Genomic DNA, 20,407 nt, shown 5'->3' on the forward strand with positions numbered 1-20,407 from the left:
TTTTCCCTCTTTTGCTTCTTCGTTTAGCAGCTTCCCTGACGATTCGTCCCGGAACCTTACTCGTCCCCCCTTGGGAGCTCATTGTCTATCTTTTTTTTCAAGACAACTGAGCTTACCACATTTAGGAAAAGAAATGAACAAAGAAAAACATGTTCAAGCACACATACAAAAAAAAAATCACAAAATCAACAATTACCATCGTGGGATCAATGAAAATACCATACTGAATACACATTAGTAATACATATGCACTGAAATGCATTCACATTTACAAACATTTTCCGTGTACTTTCCTAATATATACATTCCCCGACTGCTGAACACGTCTAAAAATTCTTTCGGTTTCGAATAATTGCCGTTGCTGTGAACTTCCAGCTTATTAGATAACCCCATTACGTGGTTCTGAATGTCCTGGACTGATTTCATTTTTATGTGAACAGGAGCGTAGTCCACATCTCCAAATTCTACGTCCTGATCAAATATCAGTCCCACGTGTTGTACTCTGGCAATGTATGGCCTCTGCTTGACTTGGGTTCTAAGGGTCCAATGTAGTCAACGCAGCAGACCTCGAATGGGTTTTCGGGTCTCACAATTGGTTGGATGGGTAGGCGATCTCTATACGTGACGGTGCGTCTGACTTGGCATTCTCGACGACTCCTACGAAACTTCTGAACATCCTTTTTGATGGTAGGCCAGTACGACGAATACTTCATGCGTTGTTTCGTTTTGCGCTCCCCTAGATGTGCTGCCAAAGGTATTTCATGGGCCATCCGAAGCGTTTCCATTCGTTTGCAGGTGGGAACGACAACCTGTACGATATTTTCGCCGTTTACGTTCTCGGAGTGAGTGAGAACACCATTCCTTACGCCATAAGGTCTTTGGCCCAGACGTACGAAGTCCCAGCCCTTCTCGAGATCGCCATCTCCAATTAGCAAACCGATAAAGTCTTTGTCTCCTTTATCGGGGACTTGTGATGCATCAGGGATGCAGTTCCCTCCTTCCACGTTCGAATCCAGGAGTTGTACGACCGACATCGTTGAGTCTCCGGTATGCCGAATGGACCCAGTGAGCTGCACACTTTCCGACAGCGCCTCGTACGCAGTTGAGCATATTAACATGTCGTTAACAAGTTTCTTCGACACGGCACAAGTTACAGGAATGTCGCTGTGCATACCATCATCGATTCTCATCGGGATAACTTTAAGTGCCGCTACCTCAGTTTCCCCGAACGCAGATATTATTCGTATAGTGCCTTCTCCGTCGCAGTTCGAAGGCACCAAATCCTCTCTCAGAACTGATATCTGAGCTCCATTATCAATAATCGCTTTAAATTTTTTCGTTCCGCATTTGATGGGTGCAATTTTAAGTTCATCGATTTTCCCCGTGACCTTCGCAGAAGACACAGGAACCGAAACCTTCACCGTCAAAATATTCGAGGCTTCACTTGGTTCCACCGTCGTTAATTGACTCTGTGCATTCACAACGGCATGCCCTTTCGCGTTATTGTTGCAAGCCCTCGATATGTGCCCAACCGAGCCACAAGAATAGCAAGTTGGCTTCACAAAGGTTCTACGTGTTTCGGTTTTGAGTCCTGGCCTGGAATTCGGTGCTTTAGGAGGAAAACTTCTACTGTTACCATATTTGCCTGCTTCATCTTTCACGTTATCATTGCCCGAGCCCAACTTCTTGAAGTTTGACCGCACACTTTCGTATTCATCTAGCTTGTCAGCTAGGATAGACGGAGATATGAAAGAGGCCCATTCGTCCACGAAATGGTCACGTATATCGCCGGGAACTCGTCGTTTTAGTTGGTCAGTAATGACAAGGCTTTTCAGTGTCTCGAAGTCACCAACGTCCAGACCCCGGATCCACTCTTCGAAGAAATTCGCTATTTCGAAGACAAATTCTCGCCATGATTTCGCCGGGCTGCGTTGATGTTTGGTGAATTTTTGCCGGAAATGTTCCGCACTTAATTTGAATTTTCTAAGGAGGATCTCCTTAATGTACTCATAATCATCAAACTTCTCTTCCGATTCTCGGGCGATTAATTGGGTTATGTCTGACGGCAATAAGGTCAGCAAAGCTGACACCCAGTTTCTTTTGTCCACCCCGATTCTATTCGCCTGGCGTTCAAATATTATGAGAAATAAGGCGATATCATCCTCCTTGGCGTCAAATTTTGGAACAAGCCTCGTCAGTTCCGTACTGAATGAGGTAAAATTCTGTCGTCCATTTGTGGACACGTTCGTCCTTTCCATCTCCAGGCGGAGTTTTTCCATTCGAAAGAGGTGTTCTCGTTCTTCATGCATCCTCCCTTCAGCTAGGTCACGCTCTTCTCGTGCTTCCCTGTCTCCCTTGATGACGGCTAACTGCTCTCGGATGAACTCCTCGTCATAGCCGTCACATTTGAGGATGCTATTCCTCAAGTCCAATATGTTCGATCTGTCCTTGACCACCAGACCCAACTCTTCTGCCAAAACCACCAAATCATCCCTCCTTGCACGCCCGAGGTATGCCATGTTGCTTGGTATAGCGGTTTTTTTTTTTCACTTATATAAATGTTCGCACCTAGTCTACGTCATATACTAATGACTAATCATTCGAGAAAAAAAAATATATATAGATAGATATATGCACAATAATACTGACGTATTTCAAACAAACCCCCCAAAAAAAAAAAAAAAATATATATATATATATATATAAAATCGTACATTCGAAGATAATTGTAAAAAAAAAATTAGTATGTGCGATAATACTGCTGTTCAAAAAAAAAAAAAAAATCACATTCTCAATAATAAACTGACGTTTCAAAAAAAAAAAAAATCATTTTCTGAACGAATAATACTGACGTATCTTTCCAACAAAAAAAAAAATCAGTACTCGCGTAATTACCGCCGTTTCAACACACAACAGAGCAATGATGCTCTCACTTGATAAACAACAGAGCAATGATGCTCTCACTTGATAAACAACAGAACAATGATGCTCTCACTTGATAAACAACAGAGCAATGATGCTCTCACTTGATAAACAACAGAGCAATGATGCTCTCACTTGATAAACAACAGAGCAACGATGCTCTCACTTGATACACAACAGAGCAATGATGCTCTCACTTGATAAACAACAGAGCAATGATGCTCTCACTTGATACACAACAGAGCAATGATGCTCTCACTTGATAAACAACCGAGCAATGATGCTCTCACTTGATAAACAACAGAGCAATGATGCTCTCACTTGACACACAACAGGGCAATAATGCTCTCACGTATATCACTAGAGATGATGCTCGTCAACTATGCCGCTGGAGCTGATGCTCGCTGAATACGCCACTGGAGCTGATGCTCGCTGAATACGCCACTGGAGCTGATGCTCGCTGAATACGCCACTGGAGCTGATGCTCGCTCAATACGCCACTGGAGCTGATGCTCGCTCAATACGCCACTGGAGCTGATGCTCGCCACCTATGCCACTGGAGCTGATGCTCGCCACCTATGCCACTGGAGCTGATGCTCGCCACCTACGCTGCTGGAGCTGATGCTCACTGAATACGCCACTGGAGCTGATGCTCACTGAATACGCCACTGGGGCTGATGCTCGCCACCTACGCCACTGGAGCAATGATGCTCTCAGGAACCACCCGTCATCAGCAGTCCATGCTTTCTCTTTCTCATAGCTTGACAATGGAGGAACGCTGTGGCCATTTTGCCCTTCTTCATAAGTGTTATTCTTCAAAATGTTCCCCCGATTTTTTTTTCAGTTCTAAATCCTACCGACTGCGCCAGTAACGATCCTCCCTCTTCGTGGTCGAGTAACTGAACACGTACTCATTGATGAGTCGTCTTTCAAAACAATAATCATATTTATTTTGATTAAGGAGGATAGAGAAAAGTGCTACACAACGAGCACATCACACCTTACAACACCACACCAATCATAATAATAATCAGGCAAAAAGACCCCAGGGGGAGCGTTTCTCTTTTCTTCTCTCTGTGGCTCCCGCGCTATATTTTTCAGGGTAGTTTTTCCCTCTTTTGCTTCTTCGTTTAGCAGCTTCCCTGACGATTCGTCCCGGAACCTTACTGCATCACTCGTTGCTATGGGAACAAAAGCCTCTTAACAGATTTATTGATGCAAAGCCTTAGTAAGGTATGGCCGATTCTTGCCGATCTCACTGAGAAAAATCTTTTTTTGCATGTAACGAGTGTAAAAAAATTGCACAGTAAATTAGTAATAGTTATAGAATTAAAAAAAAGAAACCAGTGCCGATACTTTCAGAAATTAAAGTGAGGTTTTTGAAATAATTTTTGTTTTATTAGAGAAGTGTTTTAAAATTTAGAAAAATAATTATCTTACATCAGCGTGTCACTTACTCTTCATTGATGAGCCGTAAGTAACACTAAAAATTTCAAAAAACATAGTAATATTTTTCTGCAACATTTCCCTTCCCTTAGGTGAAATTTATTTATGAAAAATATTCCAAACAATAATCCGAAAGCAACGTATAATTTTAAAATACTGTATATTCTCAAAAACTTGGGGGGATTTTTAATTTTTTTTTTAAATTTATATGGAAAAAAATGCACGTTAAATAAAATTTTTGAAGCCAATAAAAAAAAAAGAAATTAAGAACAAGCAGATTAATTCTGTTTTCACTTGAAAATGCAAGAATAGCACCTAATAATAATAATGCAGAAAAGTTTAGAATTTTTTTACTCATTTTTCTTGCCAAAATTTCCGTCGCTCATCCCCCTCCCCGAACGGTATACGTCGATAACACTTGTTTTCACTACAATTTTAGTCTTTTGTTACCGTTGATGTGCCACTCATGGGGTTATTACGGATTATTCTTATCGAGTTTAGTTTACAGCAAGTATTCAAAAACCAAAAATATAGTATTGAGGAATGGAAGAGCCAGAGAACGTTTTAGCGTGAAAAGAGATATAACTGTCACATAAATGATGAAAGTCTAACCCACTGTGCCCCCCCCCCACTTATTTTATCTGAAGAGAAACTAAAGGCAAGGGGCATCTGGAGAAACAGGTGGCCTTTTGCTGGGTGGAACATGGTGTTCATGTGAGTGAAGACGTGACTTGTGCCAACACTCTCTATAGGGGATTCAGCAACCACTACTCTCCCAAGAAGATGGCAAGAAATAAATAATTAAAAAAAAGGAGCACCTAAAACCAAAACTTCTGCACCCATAAAGGGCCTCTCACAACGGTATCAACGCTCTCGTGGAAGAGAAACACTTCCTGTTATCTATGAGTAAATATCTGAATTCACTGAAGCCTATTTTCGGGAGAAAAAAAACTGATTTAATGTTTGTATTGATGTAAGCCTATAACTGCATGTAAAACTGAATGAAAAATTGTATCGTTATGGAAAATTCAACCGAATAGCGATGTAAAATATGTATGTATATTCAGTATATAATTGGGTGTAACAAAAAAAGCACGACAGTGATATTGGCGGAGAAAATTTCTAAGATATTGCACCAGAATGTTGTTGCCATTGCTATGGATTTTCGATAATGGTAACCAATTTTTTTTTCTAATTTAAAATTTTTAAATGATTAAACATCCGTTAAAAACAATATTTTTTTCAGTATTTTTTTCAAAACCATAGAAAAAATTGAAATATTCTGCATAAAGGATCACCGTAAACCTCCAATGTATGGGAACTATATTTTGCGGCGAAGTAATCCACTCTCTACCTTTCTCTTCACTGCAAAGTTAACCTGAAACGAACTATAAATTAACTTATAAATAATGGTTGGGACAGGTAATGAAGGAGAATATAAATTTGGGAAACAAAGTAAAATTTTTAGGATATATTTTAGGATCACAAACTCAAGCTCCTGATCCAGAAAGTTAAGTGCAATTAAGAAACTAGATCACCCAAAAACTAAATCCCAAGTTAAAAGCATGTTAGGATTCTTTGGATATTATAGAGATTTTGTATCGAATTATGCTGAAATAGCAGCTCTGACTGAAACAACTGGAAAAAGTTAGACAGGGTAACAAGGAAGAAACTGCATTTCAGATTCTCAAGGAGAAATTGTGTAATTTCCATTTATTAATGGCTTCAATTATTGGGAAAGATTATTTAGCCTGTGATGCAAGCCAACACAGCATCGGTGTGTGTTAGAGCCAGATGGATAATAATGTTGAGAGACCAGTCAAATTTACTAGTAAAAAATCAACTCACACCCAAAGTAAATGGCCCACAATTGATAGAGAAACTTACGCTATAATATATGGACGTAAAAAATTTTAAGAATGGGTTTTTGGCGAAAGGATAATGGTAATGGCTTCTGGGAAAGTAAAGTGAAGTAGTACTGTGTGTCACGTTCTACTCTTTGAAAAATTTTTGAACACTTTCTGCATTAAATGGTGGCCCTCCCTCACTCACCAATTCTGGTATTCCATGCCTTGCGAAGATGCTTTTCATTGCCTCTATTACTGCCTTTGCATTAGTATTCTTCATGTTTTTAACTTCTATGTATTTTGAGAAATAATCAGTCATCAAAAGGTACTGTTGACTTCTCGAATAGAAAAAGTCACATGCCGCTTTTTCCCGTGGTCTTCCAGGCAGATTTTGCTGACAGATTTTACATCCATTGATGTAGTTTTACACATCGTCATTTATTTTCGGCCAGTAGAAATATTCTCTAGCTTTCAATTTGCAAGCAATAATACCTCGATGCAAGACATGCATTTTTTCCAAGACTTCTGGTCTTGCAACTTGTGACACAACAAGTCTCTGGCCTCTGCATATTATTCCTTCTTTAGAATAATACAGCTCATCTCTACAGTGCCAGTAAGGCTGAGCTGCTGCTCTGGTTCTACTCTTTTTTGGCTATCCCTTTTGAACATGATGAAGCACATCCTGCAGCTCTGCATAACTCGCTGTCATCGAAGCATATTCGTGCCACTTATTGGGTGTAGCACATGCAAGGAGATTAATCGAGACAGCTGCTTCTTGCTCGTAATCCTCTTCAAATTTATCATTTGGTGACTGAGCTCTTGACAAGGCATCTGCAATCTTTAGCTCTTTACCAGGTATGAACAAAAGTTCAACATCATATTTGTTCAATCGCAACAACTGAAGTCTGGGAGAGATTGTATCATATTGCTTTTTACTCAACCCTAGAAGGGGCTAGTGATCAGGGCTTGTGAATCGATTTGAACAACTACTGGTCTTCCATGGGTGTAATAACTGAAATGTCCATAGATCACAGCTAGCAGATCCATATGCAACTGGTTTGTTATCTTGTAGGAGAACTGCTCCTAATCCATGCTGGCTGGCTGGCATCCACTGAAACAGTCACTGACTTTTTCACATCAAAATATTGTAGACATGGAGCTTGCTCTATCATTTGTGTCAACTTGTCAAAATCATGTTAAGTATTTTCATCCCACAGCCACTCAGTATCTTGTTTTAATAGCTGACGTAGCGAGTGAGTTAAACTGGACAAGTGAGGAGTAAACTTGGCTAGATAAGTTATCATTCCAAGAAATCTTTGTAGATCCTCATGACATTTGGGAACAGTAAACTCATTAATGGGCCTTAACTTTTTGGGATCTGGAGTTATTCCAGTATCAGACATTATATGTCCCAAATAGTTGACTGATGTTAAGGCTAATTGTGTCTTTTCAATATTGAACTTAAGATTAGCTTCTCTGGCTCGTGTCAGGGTTCAACAGAGTAACTGACAATGTTCTTGCATGGACAAAAATCCAAGGGCTATGTCATCAAAGTATAGATTTATTTCTGGATCATCTTCAAAAATTTCATTGATGGCCCTCTGGAACTCTTCAGGGGAATTGTTTTGTCCAAATGGTAAAACTAAAAATTGATATCTTCCCCAAGGTGTTATGAAAGTTATTAAAAATTATGATTCTTCATCAAGTGGGAACTGCCAGAATCCATTTTTTGCATCTAAAATTGTAAATACTTTACATCCTTGCAGCTTTGTTATCAGATTATCTGCTGCTGGTATTTTATAGTGAGGTCTTTGTATGGCATCATTCAATGGCCTTGGGTCTAGACACGTAATTTTTTGGGTGTATTTACCACAACCATGTTTCTAACCCACTCTGTTGGTTCCTCTATTTTTGCAATTATTCCATTATCACTCATGCATTTAATCTCCTCTTTCACTTTCCCATGAAGAGCCAATGGCACTTTTTGTGGTGCTGCCACATTTGGTGTATAATTTTCTTTCAATTTAATTTTTACAGTATCTTTGAGTCATCTCACACCAGTGAAAACATCTGAGATTCCCTCATGATTTCTTCCAGTGTATCACTTATGCGAATTTCTGTTCATTTCCATAAGGTCATTCAATCTTTTAATTAGTCCTAATTCATGGCAAGCAACTAGGCCTAATATAGGGCGGGAATTTAGGGTTGTTACAAGAAATTTGAAACTTTTCTTCTGATTCTTGACCTCACAAGTTAACGAACACTCACCCAATATTGGAACTTCATTATCACTGTAGTCTAGCACTGGTTGTTTACTCTTCTTTACAGTTGGTTTTATTTCCCATTTTAGCAGTTTACTTTTAAGTATGTTCACTTGTGCTCCAGTATCCAGCTTAAATTTGACTTCATTCCCATTAACTAGGATCTTCTGAAGCCACACATAGTTTGGTTTTTTATTATCTAAGGCATCGATTGATTTTAATTCACCTAAATGAACAGTATCTGAGCTGCTGTTGTCACTGGCACAATCTACTGTGTTAACTTGGTGAGTATTTGTTCTTTTATAGAAAGTTTTTCCTACATACCTTGGCCCAGTGATTTTTTCCACCACACTTGCGGCACTTACTTCCGAAGGCCGGATACTCTTTCGGGCACGCTGTGTTTTTTTCCACACTGTTTACAGTTTCTCTGCTCTGCGTTTTCGTTGTTTGTTGGCCATGACCCAGCTGTGTGGCGTTTATTTCTCCTTACGGCATCAACCGTTATTTTGCTTTCATCCATCTTTGTTGCCTGTGCCTTACTATATTCGCACTAATGATGTCCTGCAGTGTTTCAATGTTTTTGTTAATCTACTTGTTTCTCTGACCAGTTGTTCTTGTAGTGCTTTGTCACTTAGTCCTTGGATGATTTTTTCACGAAGCATTCTTTCCATTGACTGCCCGTTATTACACTCAATGACTGTGCATCATAGTCGCGAATAATAGTAGGCAAATTGTTCACCTTTTTCCTGTTTTACTTCAAGGAATTTGAAAGATGCATAAATCTTGTTCTGATAGTCTAAGAAATATTTGTCGAATTCACCAAGGATTTGTTCGATCGAGATCGCAGTGCTTGCTGCTGTGGGTGCGATGTCAAAGGATCGCAACTGCTTCTCCAATTCCTCTCTACACACATGACGAAAAAGAGCAGTTTTTGTAGTTTCTGCCTCCGAGCTGTATCTAAGCGCTTCTAAGTAATTCAGGGAGAGTCTTCCTTCCAATACCTCCATGCTTCAGACAGGTTTTGCACCAGCATCAAATGGCTGGATGGTCGGCAGGCTGTTCGCCATCTTTTTCAGATCTTCTTTTAAACGTAAATTCAGAAATGTGTGAGTATTTTTCTAACTGACACCATGATATATATTGATGTTTGGCTATTGACTGTGTGGTCCACTAACTATCGTGATGGACATAGATTGCAGGAGTCATAGTTTACTACGACCAGTTTGTAGAGCATCCAGAGTACGACTGCCATTCTTTATTATAATTATTACCATGTCACTAGGCAGGATGGTGCTGCCATCTATTAATGATATTAAGTAGTAAATATATTACAGCTGGAAGGTGTGGCGTTACAACCCCTCTATTTCGACTACCTATAACTGATACAAGGAAGAAGAGAAACAGAAGCAGGTGAACGGAAGGAAAAAGAAAATTAGAGACTCAAGGGGTAACACCTTCTAAAGCAGAAAGCTTTCGCTTACAATATTATCGATGTCGTGACGTCATCACGTTCTGGCCTTTTTCTTCCCCGTCGAAAGCTGCTTGTCCCTGATAATTGCCATATTAACAGCCGTTAGCACGCACATGCGCACAGTTTTTTAATGATAAATTTCTAGTTTAAATTTATTTCTTGGCAGGGAAATAAACAGTATTGTTTCCCAAGTACTTTAAAAAGAATAGTTAAAAAAAACAACAGCTAATCCGGCTGCCAGCAAGCTTTGTTTTGGGTGAAGGAAGTATACAAAATCAGGCGAGTTCATTTTTTACTATTACATGAAATGCATTAATACATATTTTATATTATTATTATTGCAAACATCGTTAATCTCATAATCCCAACTTCCATGAACTCAGTACTGTACATAGAAGTAGGGCTTTATGAAGTTAATTGATAATATTGGTGCTGTGCTATTTGAATCAGTTTTTAATGTTATCCTTCAACGTAAGAAATTTTTAACAAATAAACAGTTGAAAGGAAATTAAAATAATTATGGGAAATATATTTCATGCCCCTCCCTCCCTTCACATCCTGGAGCCAGGCTTCTATGATAAAATTTTTTGCGAATCCCACTCCAATATTTCTCACAGTAGCCTTCGATGGAATTTTAAATAATTACATGAAAGGAAATATTTTATTTCATGGTCCTCCCCCTTCTTCTGAAACTAGGTCTCTTTGTAAGCTCTGTGGAGTGCGACCTGCTAGGCTCAAAGTAATGAAAATCCCAAATTTTTTTAATGTTATAATTTCAACTAAATACATCCATAAATTTTGAAAAACTTCAAAGTGTCTAATGATGCTTTTATTTCATGTCAATTGAGGTGTGTATGACTTGACAGTATCATGGGATCATGTGAATTTGCTGAACACCCAAGAAAAGAGAGGACTGGAACTTTCTTCATTTTTAGGTTGGTGGTTATAATCATGGCAACAAATCTAGCAATCCATTGCCCAAGCAACGGTCTTGACTGAGATGTCTTCCATGGGAATTGCTTCGTGCCATCTTGCGAAACAGTACACAGGTGAACTGAAAGAGGAAAAAGACTAGCCAAGTCGAGGTGTGTGTGTGCACACATAAACATTTGTGAAACATTTTGATCAGATATAATTAACAATGAAGTAGCATGCTTGAAATGCAGAGAGGTGAAAAGCGTTTCGCCACATCCAAGTATCTAATGAGTCTTTTGGTAGACTATTTGTGCTTGTGTGTTTTATGTTTAAGCAGATGATGCAACGTTTGATATAGAATACAATTTGTCACTACAGGTGCATTCGTGTCACCAGATTTCACTCAGTAAATGTGAGTGATCTCAATGTTCCTGCATATTTTGAAAGTACAGTTGAACCCTGTTATAGCGCCTCCATTGTAATGACAACCCTGCTTACCGCTGGAAATTTTCAGTGAAGAGATCTTCCATATAGAGATTATAATGTGAAAAACCCGTTATATCACCAACTGTTGTTTGGATGTATCAAGTATGTATCATAAAAAGTCAGTCATTTTTTCCAAGAAAATTTACACATCTCTTCTCCCATTATTTTTTTTCTCTAAAAGGAGTTGAAAGGTGTTCTTTAACATCTGAGAAATGAGAAATTTGTGAAAAAAAAGCAATGCCACCATTGTTTTCCTTTGTTTATGTACTTATAAAATGCATAGTTAAATTTATGTAGAACTAAAATAGTTTCAGAGGTGAGTGTAAAATATGTATCTCTTAAGTTTTATATCAAGAAATATTCAAGTAATATTGCACAGTTTTTAAAGTTTTCTGAATTTTCTGAATGCGTGTAAAATATGTTATTTTACTTATGGAATAACACTAATAAGACAGAGATACAGTATTTCATTATAAATGTGTGAATTTATGTAATGAAGCCTCTCCAAAACGCTATTCCAACCATGATCGATATAACGCCAGAATTCTTTGGGACAGATGGTGCTGTTATAACGAGGCTCGGCTGTATTATGTTAAAAAAAAGTAAATTTAATTTTTCCATATAAATTAACAAATTTCTCTGACTTTATTAATACATTAGAAACACTTCAAAAGGCAAGATTTCAACTATACACTAATTCTTCACATAAAACAACTTAAAATATTGATTATTAATTAGTGATTAACAAGTGATTATTATATTATTGATATCAACGTGAGAGTAGTGTATAATCATAGAGTATTGAATAGAATTTTGCCCCATGTCTATATAAATTTGGTCAGATACATATTTTTCCTGTCTTGAACATAGATGGCTCATTGCTTCATAATGTAAATCTCAAAATTGGTCCAGGTTTGGATGTTATTTGCTTTATTGTTGTAGCCATTGCAAATGATAATTGCATTAATAGCAAAAGAGTGGGTTTGTCCACTAGTCCCCATATAAATTTCCGTGTCCATCCTCGCCATTCAATAGGGCCAGACCATTTTTTTCTCTGATAGTGCTTCCGATTAAAAATATCAGAAAATCTAGCTGTATCAAAAAATGGTGTTTTTTCCCCAAATAGAATTTTGCCTCCGCCTATAAATATTGTGAGGTTCATGTTTTGCCTTTCTTGAACATAGATCACACGTTGCTTCATGATATAATTCTCAAAATTAATCTGTTTATCGATGATGTGTACAGAAGGTGCATTTTCAAAATAGACTTGTTATGTGTTATGATAAACAACTTTGGGTTCTTTAGAAATTAAAGAATACTGTGTTGATGAATTGGGATTTCCATGTTTTAACTGGGAAATATATACAATACTAATTCAAAAGCCAGGTTTGGGAAATATAAACAGGTACTGGTATTAACAATATTTCTTTGAGGTAAGTTTTAGAATGGGGGGAATTCTGTGGACTCTTTTCTAACGTATTTCCAAAGAACCTTCGAATAAAAATGCACTTTTAAAAGGAAAGTTATAGTTAAAAAATTTTATAAAAAAAAGAAGCTGATGACATTTTTAAAAAAATCACTATTTTTGAAATAGAGTTTTACTACTTGAATCACATCTTAGCATAGAATGTTATGCATCTGTGTATGAATGAGAATCATGCAATATATCATCCATATCCAATCCATAGTGGAAAGAGCAAAGCAAAGTATATGTGTTTATTCATGGATGAGTAAACATTTTTTCTTCCCTTTAATGAAATACACATTACATGAAAAGTTCCTTTTACATATTTATTTTTTTTTATAAATGACTGAAAATATATATGGCATGTGTCTTAATGAAAAATAAAAGATATTACAGTGAAACCTGTCTAAAACGGACACTGTATGAGACGGAAACCTGTCTTAAACAGAATCGAAATATAGTCTGTTCAATGATTAGTGCTTTCATTTGCACCTTTTTAAAAAATGGAAATCTGTCTAAAACGGAATATTATTTCATTCCCTTGATGTTCCCTCTCATACAGGTTTCACTGTATATAGTTGAATTGGTCTCAATTTTCTTTTGGTATTCAATGAATATTTTTTTGGTTAAATCAACAGAAATGAAGAGTTCTGGAAAAAAAGCTCTTGGGGAAGTTTTGAGGTCAAAGAATAATTTTTTCAAATATTGTCAAGTTTTTATTAAAAACTCTGGCCCTAATTGATACTTGAAAATATTGTTGAATTATAAGCATAAACTCGTCTATTCGAGTGCTCAATTCTTTACTGATTCAACCTCTTTTTCTATGACATTAAGAAAAAATATACCAACGCGGGGCAAATGTATAGCATATAGGCATTACAGTGTGTGGTGCTGCTGGAAAACGATCTTACAGGGAAGATGGGTTCCGAGGACAGATCTCGATGACGTCACAAATCTTGGGGCGAGGCTTTCTGCTTTAGAAGGTGTTGCCCAAGGGGGTGTGAAGAAAAAGACTCTGAGAGGGAAAAAAGAAGAGAGGGAGAGAGAGAGAGTGACTTTCAGGACCAAAGTGAAAGGTCAGGGACTTGGATGGTCAGAGCAAAAAGAAAACTTTTACGTATGGATTTTTTAAATATATCATGATAACTATATAATATGACATAGTCAAGAGAATATAATGTTTTATGTTATTCTGTATTTTGTCTGGGCTACTTCTTTGTTCGAACTACACAAAATGAACCTGTGGAACCAGCTGGCCTCACATACGTTAATATGTAACAGTACAAAAAAAAAATTGATTTATTCAGTGAACACACAAATAATTTTCTATTTACTTTCTTCATACTTGCATTTTTAATAAACTTTAATCAAAATATAGAAAAAATTCACAAAAAATGTCAGATTTCAAACTTCAATCTAAATAATTTATAATTTGAAGTTTCTTAATTGATTAAAAAAATACTTTGAACTGTCTTTTAATAATAAAAAACTGAAAATATTTGAATCAATTTTGTTGAAAAATATTTTTCCAAAATCATAGACAGCACTATCACAAGCTTCTCAACAACCTCCAGTATGCGGGAACTATATTCTGAAGTGCGAAGATACATTTTCTACCCTTCTCTTTATTGCAAACGAACAATAGGGGTATTCTGCAATCTTGCTTGCTACAAAATCTTTTTGTAGAGAAACAAAAGAATTTGGTCTATCAACTGAATCTCACCTGTTTGATTAATAGAGTAGCCAGCCTATCATCTCAGGCTCTTCAGAAGTGCCAAGATACACTATTACCAGAACTTCTTAAGCAGGGTTTGACAAATTGAAAAAAAAAATCTAGACTCCCCAGAACAATTTTTTTAGGAGCCAAACAAATTTTTTTATCCAAAAACAATCAGTCCAAAACAATGTTTCTTTTGACTTTTCCATGGCATAGTGGCCATCTTTCATGTTTGCAAATATACTGATATAAATTCCATACATTCTGTGCTGTACTCATACTCCAATTTAGTAACTACACGAAGAAGGCTATGAAACGAATCTTTTAGTTGACCTGGTGCCTGGGATTTTTCAAGCCCTGTTCTTAAGTCCATTCAGCTTGCAATTTAAAACTGTCAAAAGCACATAGTGTTTATGAAATCCTGTTGGGTTTTGATTATCCAACTTGATTAACTGAGATACTTATCATATTCTATTTTGTTTAAAAATTAGGTGCAGTAACATTACATGTGAAATGCCTTGCTTCAAAATACACTGGTTCACAGAATGGCGCACACTGAAATGAATGCTTTACAAGTTGTGAAGGTAGAGACTTAGATCAGTGTTTCCCAAAATGGATGATATCGCACTTTGAGGGGTAGATGGTGGGCAATATAAATGCAAAATGGGATCATGGAGGGAGAAGGGGGGATTTAACCAGTCAAAAAATAGGGGGTAATGGGAATTCACTTTTTCAACATGGTTGTAGATAGGGGGGCAATGTCTCCTTTCCAGCATCAATGAGGGATCTGGTGTATACACACACACATATATATATGAATTGGGGCATCTTGATCATCATGCCCCCCAGCCTTCCATGTCCATCTCCACCTATGTTTTTGAGAGAAGGGATACAATGAGAAAAAAATTAACAAGTCTCTGGGCTAGATACAAATCTTGAACCTGTTGCTTACAAGCTACATGATGCTTCTTGAAGCATTTTGAAGTGTTTGATGAAAGAAGAAATTGAAAGACTATTTCCAGAAGTGTTGTATGTAATTTCCTAAATTGTCATAAACTAACAGTACTTCATGCATAGGCACCAGAACCTGGGGGCTGAAGCCATTTGAGCCCCCCTTCCCAATAAATTTTGTGAGGGGGTTGAGCTCCCCAAAAATTCATGAATCTACAATGGAAAATACCAATCTGCCTCCTTCACATGGGACGAATGGCAATTTTCAGCCCGTCAATGTTGGTGTGCTATTCAATCTCGGCATCTCTGACTTCATGTAATATTATACTATATCCATTTTATCATTTTATTTCATTATGTAGTAATGGAAAACAACTTTGAAGTAAATTTATGCTCCCACCATTCATGCCTTTATTTAATTTAACCTGAAAATTTTGTGAAGTTTGTATTATCTGGGGTTTTGGTTATCTGAGTTAGGTCCGGTATCCATTAGCTCGAATAATGAGGGTCCTGCTGTAGTATTAATTGAATATAGTTATGCATCATAAATTTGCTAGATTTACTTATAAATTTTAATAATCAATTTATTCAAGAAAGCAGGAAAGTTTTTCTGCTTCAGGGTGTTCAGTTTGAATTTTTTTATCTCTGAAGTAACACCATAGGTAAGATATGAATGTCCTGTCTTACCTATATTTAATTGACACATCACAAGCAGGGGACTGAAATCTCAGTCCAATCTTGTCTGACTGGAATATAAAATTTGTTCTTCAGCTACAGAAAGTTGCAGAGCATCGAATTCTTTGTCTCATTTTTAAAACTGTGAAAGAAATAGTTTTCGATTTAAGATATTTTTCTTCTCCTTTTAATTGGATGTTGATGAGAGGGGGAAAAATGGCAAGAAGGGCGATAGGGTTGCAATATATTGTGCCAGTGTTTGCGCCTATAAGAAACAACACACTTCTGCCATTACAGCTGAAGATCGTCTGCATAAGAAGTGTTAAACTCCATTTATACAATTTGATCTCGTGGTTATTTTTTCAACCAATTAATCTCATAAAGTGAGGTACACCTATATCACATCAAAAACTGCTTAGAGATGAATGTTTTGTTTTTTTCTATCGCAAATAGATGAGTAACATAGTAATATGCTGAACATAGACTTAAACTTGTATCCAACCTATGGGGCCCTAAGTCCTGCCCCCCCCCCCAATATTTGCCACACCATCCTCTATAATAATACTTATTACACTGAAACATTGGGTTTGAGCCTTCCCAATATTTTCAAAAAATTTATGCCTATGCTGCTGAATCACTTAATGCTGATTTGTGATAAAGGGGAAAAAAATAAAAAATTCTCTTCTTCATACAGAAATTTTTGACTGTTTGCATAGTTAATGGGTTAATCAAAACAAAAATACAGAAAGTGAGCTTCAAGTCAAAATAAAATCTGCATCATATTACACATTCACATGTGACTTTTTTTTTGCCTTGAAAATGGTTTTTTTTTTATCATTTTGTACACAGTTATATAAAGAAACCATTTTTGTTTTGTTTTGAATGTAATTTATTGTGTCTTTTGATGTTTAATATTTTAGGGGCACAGTTTTTATATAACAGACGAGGTAATGGGCAGACTATGTCTGCATTTATGGGCTTGCAGTCTCCAGTTGAAGATGAATACAGCAGTGAGGATAGCTTGAATGTGAGTAACAATGAAGTATGCACTGATGATTCTCGGAAAAACATAAATCCAATTGAAATAGGTGAGCACAGTTTTATTTTTTGTTTTCATGTTTCTTCATACTCTTTTCTTAATATGTAGCTGAAACATAGTCTATAATATGTTCAGTGAGTATAGAAAATAAATAATTTTTTTATTGCAATTGTTTTTTCCCAAATTTTTGTTCTCAATCAACTAAATATTTTTATTTCAATTATTAACATAGCATAAATAGTAAAGCATACGGTATACTTTGTGGATAGTGAAGTCAACCTATTCCACCCTGCCTAGGTGCCTGAAACCATATTGTTGGGAAAATCTGGGTAATTGCTGAGTAAAAGTGTATTGTGTTGAGTGGGGTTAAATAAAATTTTTACTTGTACTTTCCCAGGATTTCAAGTATTTGACACACTATAGAGCAGTAGTTCCCAACCAGGGCATGGGAAAGCAATTTTGGTGTTGAGAGAGGGAAAAAAATATAACATGTTCACTGTTTTATCAAGGGAGATTGAATTGAAAAAAGCCGAATTTTTCATCTCTCTTTAAACAATCATGTCTACGTTTTGACACCACATTTTTTAGCTTTCGCTCACTGAAATGTGTTGTGCAATGTTTGAATGTTCCTAGTTTGAAGGAACTTACAAAGACACTATGTTCACATCTTGCATGCAGTTTTCAGATTTTTTTGTATAAATTTCTTTTTGGATTAGTGATTGTAGGGGAAAGGTAGGTAAGCAGGGGTGTCATCAATAATAGCAGTTTTTTGAGACAGTTCACAACACATATAACTTAACTCAGTCATGGCACGGCCAAACTCAACACATGAATTGTGTTAGCCGTGGTCATGGTCACTTTTTACTTACCCTGTTGCCAACAGCAAAAAACTTACATGCATACTCTTGCCCACCTTTTCCTTATTTGTTTTCCATTTCAATTGAAGAAATATACTATTATTACACCCAGAATATTTTTGGCACTTTTTTTTATATTCTTACCTCGTGTTTTTACTGGCATGCTGTGTTTAAATTCAATATTGCTATGAGCAGAACTTGAGATAAATGTCAAAAAATTGTAATAGTGTCCAACAATTAATATAACATATATATAATATATCATTGTTCCTACTGGAACTAGTAAGTGAGATCCATTGAATTTTTCTCTCTCAAATTGTTTTAAAATATATATTTTTTGGTTTAGTTTTTGAAGAATCATCAATTTTTTTATTACTAAAGACAAAAACTAATTGCAGTCTGTAGATATTTGTGCAATATCCCGTTTGGTATGTGCCGTGTTTAACCTCCCTACCTCCACCAAGTTGAGGAACCAAATCACAGCAAACAATTAAATACCCACACATAAACTGCCCCCAAAAAAGTAGGCATGATCCAGTGCTGGAAATGGGGAGGGGCAGAGGAAGCAAAATTTAGGCGGTTAAAAATTTCATGTGGAAACAAAGAAAAAATGTTGTATAATCAAATTTTACAATGGTGCTCTCAGCCAAATTATTTTTTGTATGGCCCCCCATGAGAGTTAGGCTAACAGGGGTCCAGGCCTTGGATGATTCTCAACCGGGAATTTAAAATTTTTGATTTGGAACAATTCTGGTGTGTTCAGATGGAAAAATTTTCAACATTGGCAAAAAAAAAAAAAAAAAAGCTTTGCAAACGCTTGTACCATTTGCTACCGCCCACCTTTATGAAACAGGATTTTCTTCACTATTACAATTGAAAACAAAAACCAGAAATTGCTTGAACTTGAATGTAAGCAATGATATGAGGGTAGCTCTTTCGAAGTCCAATGTGCAGCGAATTATACACTGCTTTCCATTAATTTCATATCGTTCTAACAGACGATGCAGAAAACCTTGGATGACTCATGATATTCAATCAAACATAAATGAGAGAAATACACTTTTCTCCAAGTTTGGTAGAACACGCTCTGTTGATAACTATAATACTTTTGAAACATTTTGGAACCATCTACATAGTGATTTAATCAGGCAGAAAAGATATTATTTTCTTGCAACATTTCAAAACTCTAACACTAAAGAAACGTGGAATAAAATCAACAATTAGCTCGGTAATCAGCATGACAAATCTCCAAATTTTCTGATCCACAACCATTCCCGCATCACCCTTTTCCCTCAAATTTGCAACCTTTTCAACAGTCATTTGATCATTTTTGTTGCACCACAGTCATTTTCTGCACACAAGGGTGTAATTAGACTGGGACCTACAATTTTATTGCCGATTCCAAACGGCAGGCTTGTTTTTTTATACTCATTGAGAGGTTGGTGCTCTAACCCCTCGATGGGGGACTCCTTGCGGTAGCAATTTTTTCTGCGGTCATGTCGCCGTTTCTGTGGTACCCCTGTGTCAGCAAAGTTTTCTGACAAGGACGAACCAGGTATCGAACTCGCGACAGCTCTAAACATTCTTTGGTACTTTAGGCGAGTATCTTATCAACCTGGGCTATACCGGGCCCCCAACCTTTTTAACAATCATTTCATTCAATTACCCAATACCACAGCAAATTTTTGGGACTATATAGCATTTCATTCATCAACCATGTTTTTAGAGCCTATCAAAATAGGCAAGGTGGAATCTGTTATTTCTGTTCTTGCTTCGAAAAAGGTTTCTGGAAACGATGTTTTTTCTCCTTATGTTATCAAACAAACAGCAAAGCAAATTTCTGAACCTCTTACTTTAATTTTTAACCTTGCTGTTTCTCCTGGGACTTATCCCGATCTAATCAAAATTGCATGGATCTCACCAATTTATAAATCTGGCAGTCATTCAGATAATAATTATCCTCCCATTACAGTTTTACCGTGTTTTAAATTCTATTTTCAAAAAAAATTCTTTATAAGAGATTTAACTCATATTAAATGTCCCATTGTCAACATGGGTTTAGAAAAAATCATTCGACGGAAACTGCCCTTGTTCAAGCCCTAAATTTCATACACACCTGTCTTGAAAGTAAAGCTTTCGATACTATCTCTCATAATATCTTAAGAACAAAGCTCTATCATCTTGGAATTTGGGGACATCCACTTCAACTATTTGCTAGTTATCTTTCTGGCCGAAAACAATATGTACAAATAAGTAACATTAATGCGTTGTGAAATTGGGGTCCCCCAGGGTTCCTGTTTGGGACCCCTACTCTTTAACATATATGTAAATGATCTGGAGGTCTCCTTTTGGGTG

The 20,407-nt window shown here is 36.8% G+C and overlaps 1 protein-coding gene across 2 annotated transcripts in view; it reads left to right on the top strand.

Annotated features, from left to right (window-relative positions):
• The window catches only part of HBS1 (translation elongation factor EF-1alpha (GTPase) HBS1), a 125,418-nt gene that overhangs the window by 18,458 nt on the left and 86,553 nt on the right, over positions 1–20,407 (top strand). For both annotated transcript variants that reach the window (XM_089232644.1, XM_089232645.1), the window contains exon 3: positions 17,077–17,244. In XM_089232644.1, the coding sequence (XP_089088770.1) occupies positions 17,077–17,244 (168 nt within the window). The remainder of the gene's footprint in view (positions 1–17,076; positions 17,245–20,407) is intronic.

Source organism: Pholcus phalangioides, unplaced genomic scaffold, assembly GCF_987345545.1.
Source record: "Pholcus phalangioides strain wild (caught in Gottingen) unplaced genomic scaffold, Ppha-v1.0 ptg000007l_1, whole genome shotgun sequence".
Taxonomy (NCBI): Eukaryota; Metazoa; Arthropoda; class Arachnida; order Araneae; family Pholcidae; genus Pholcus; species Pholcus phalangioides.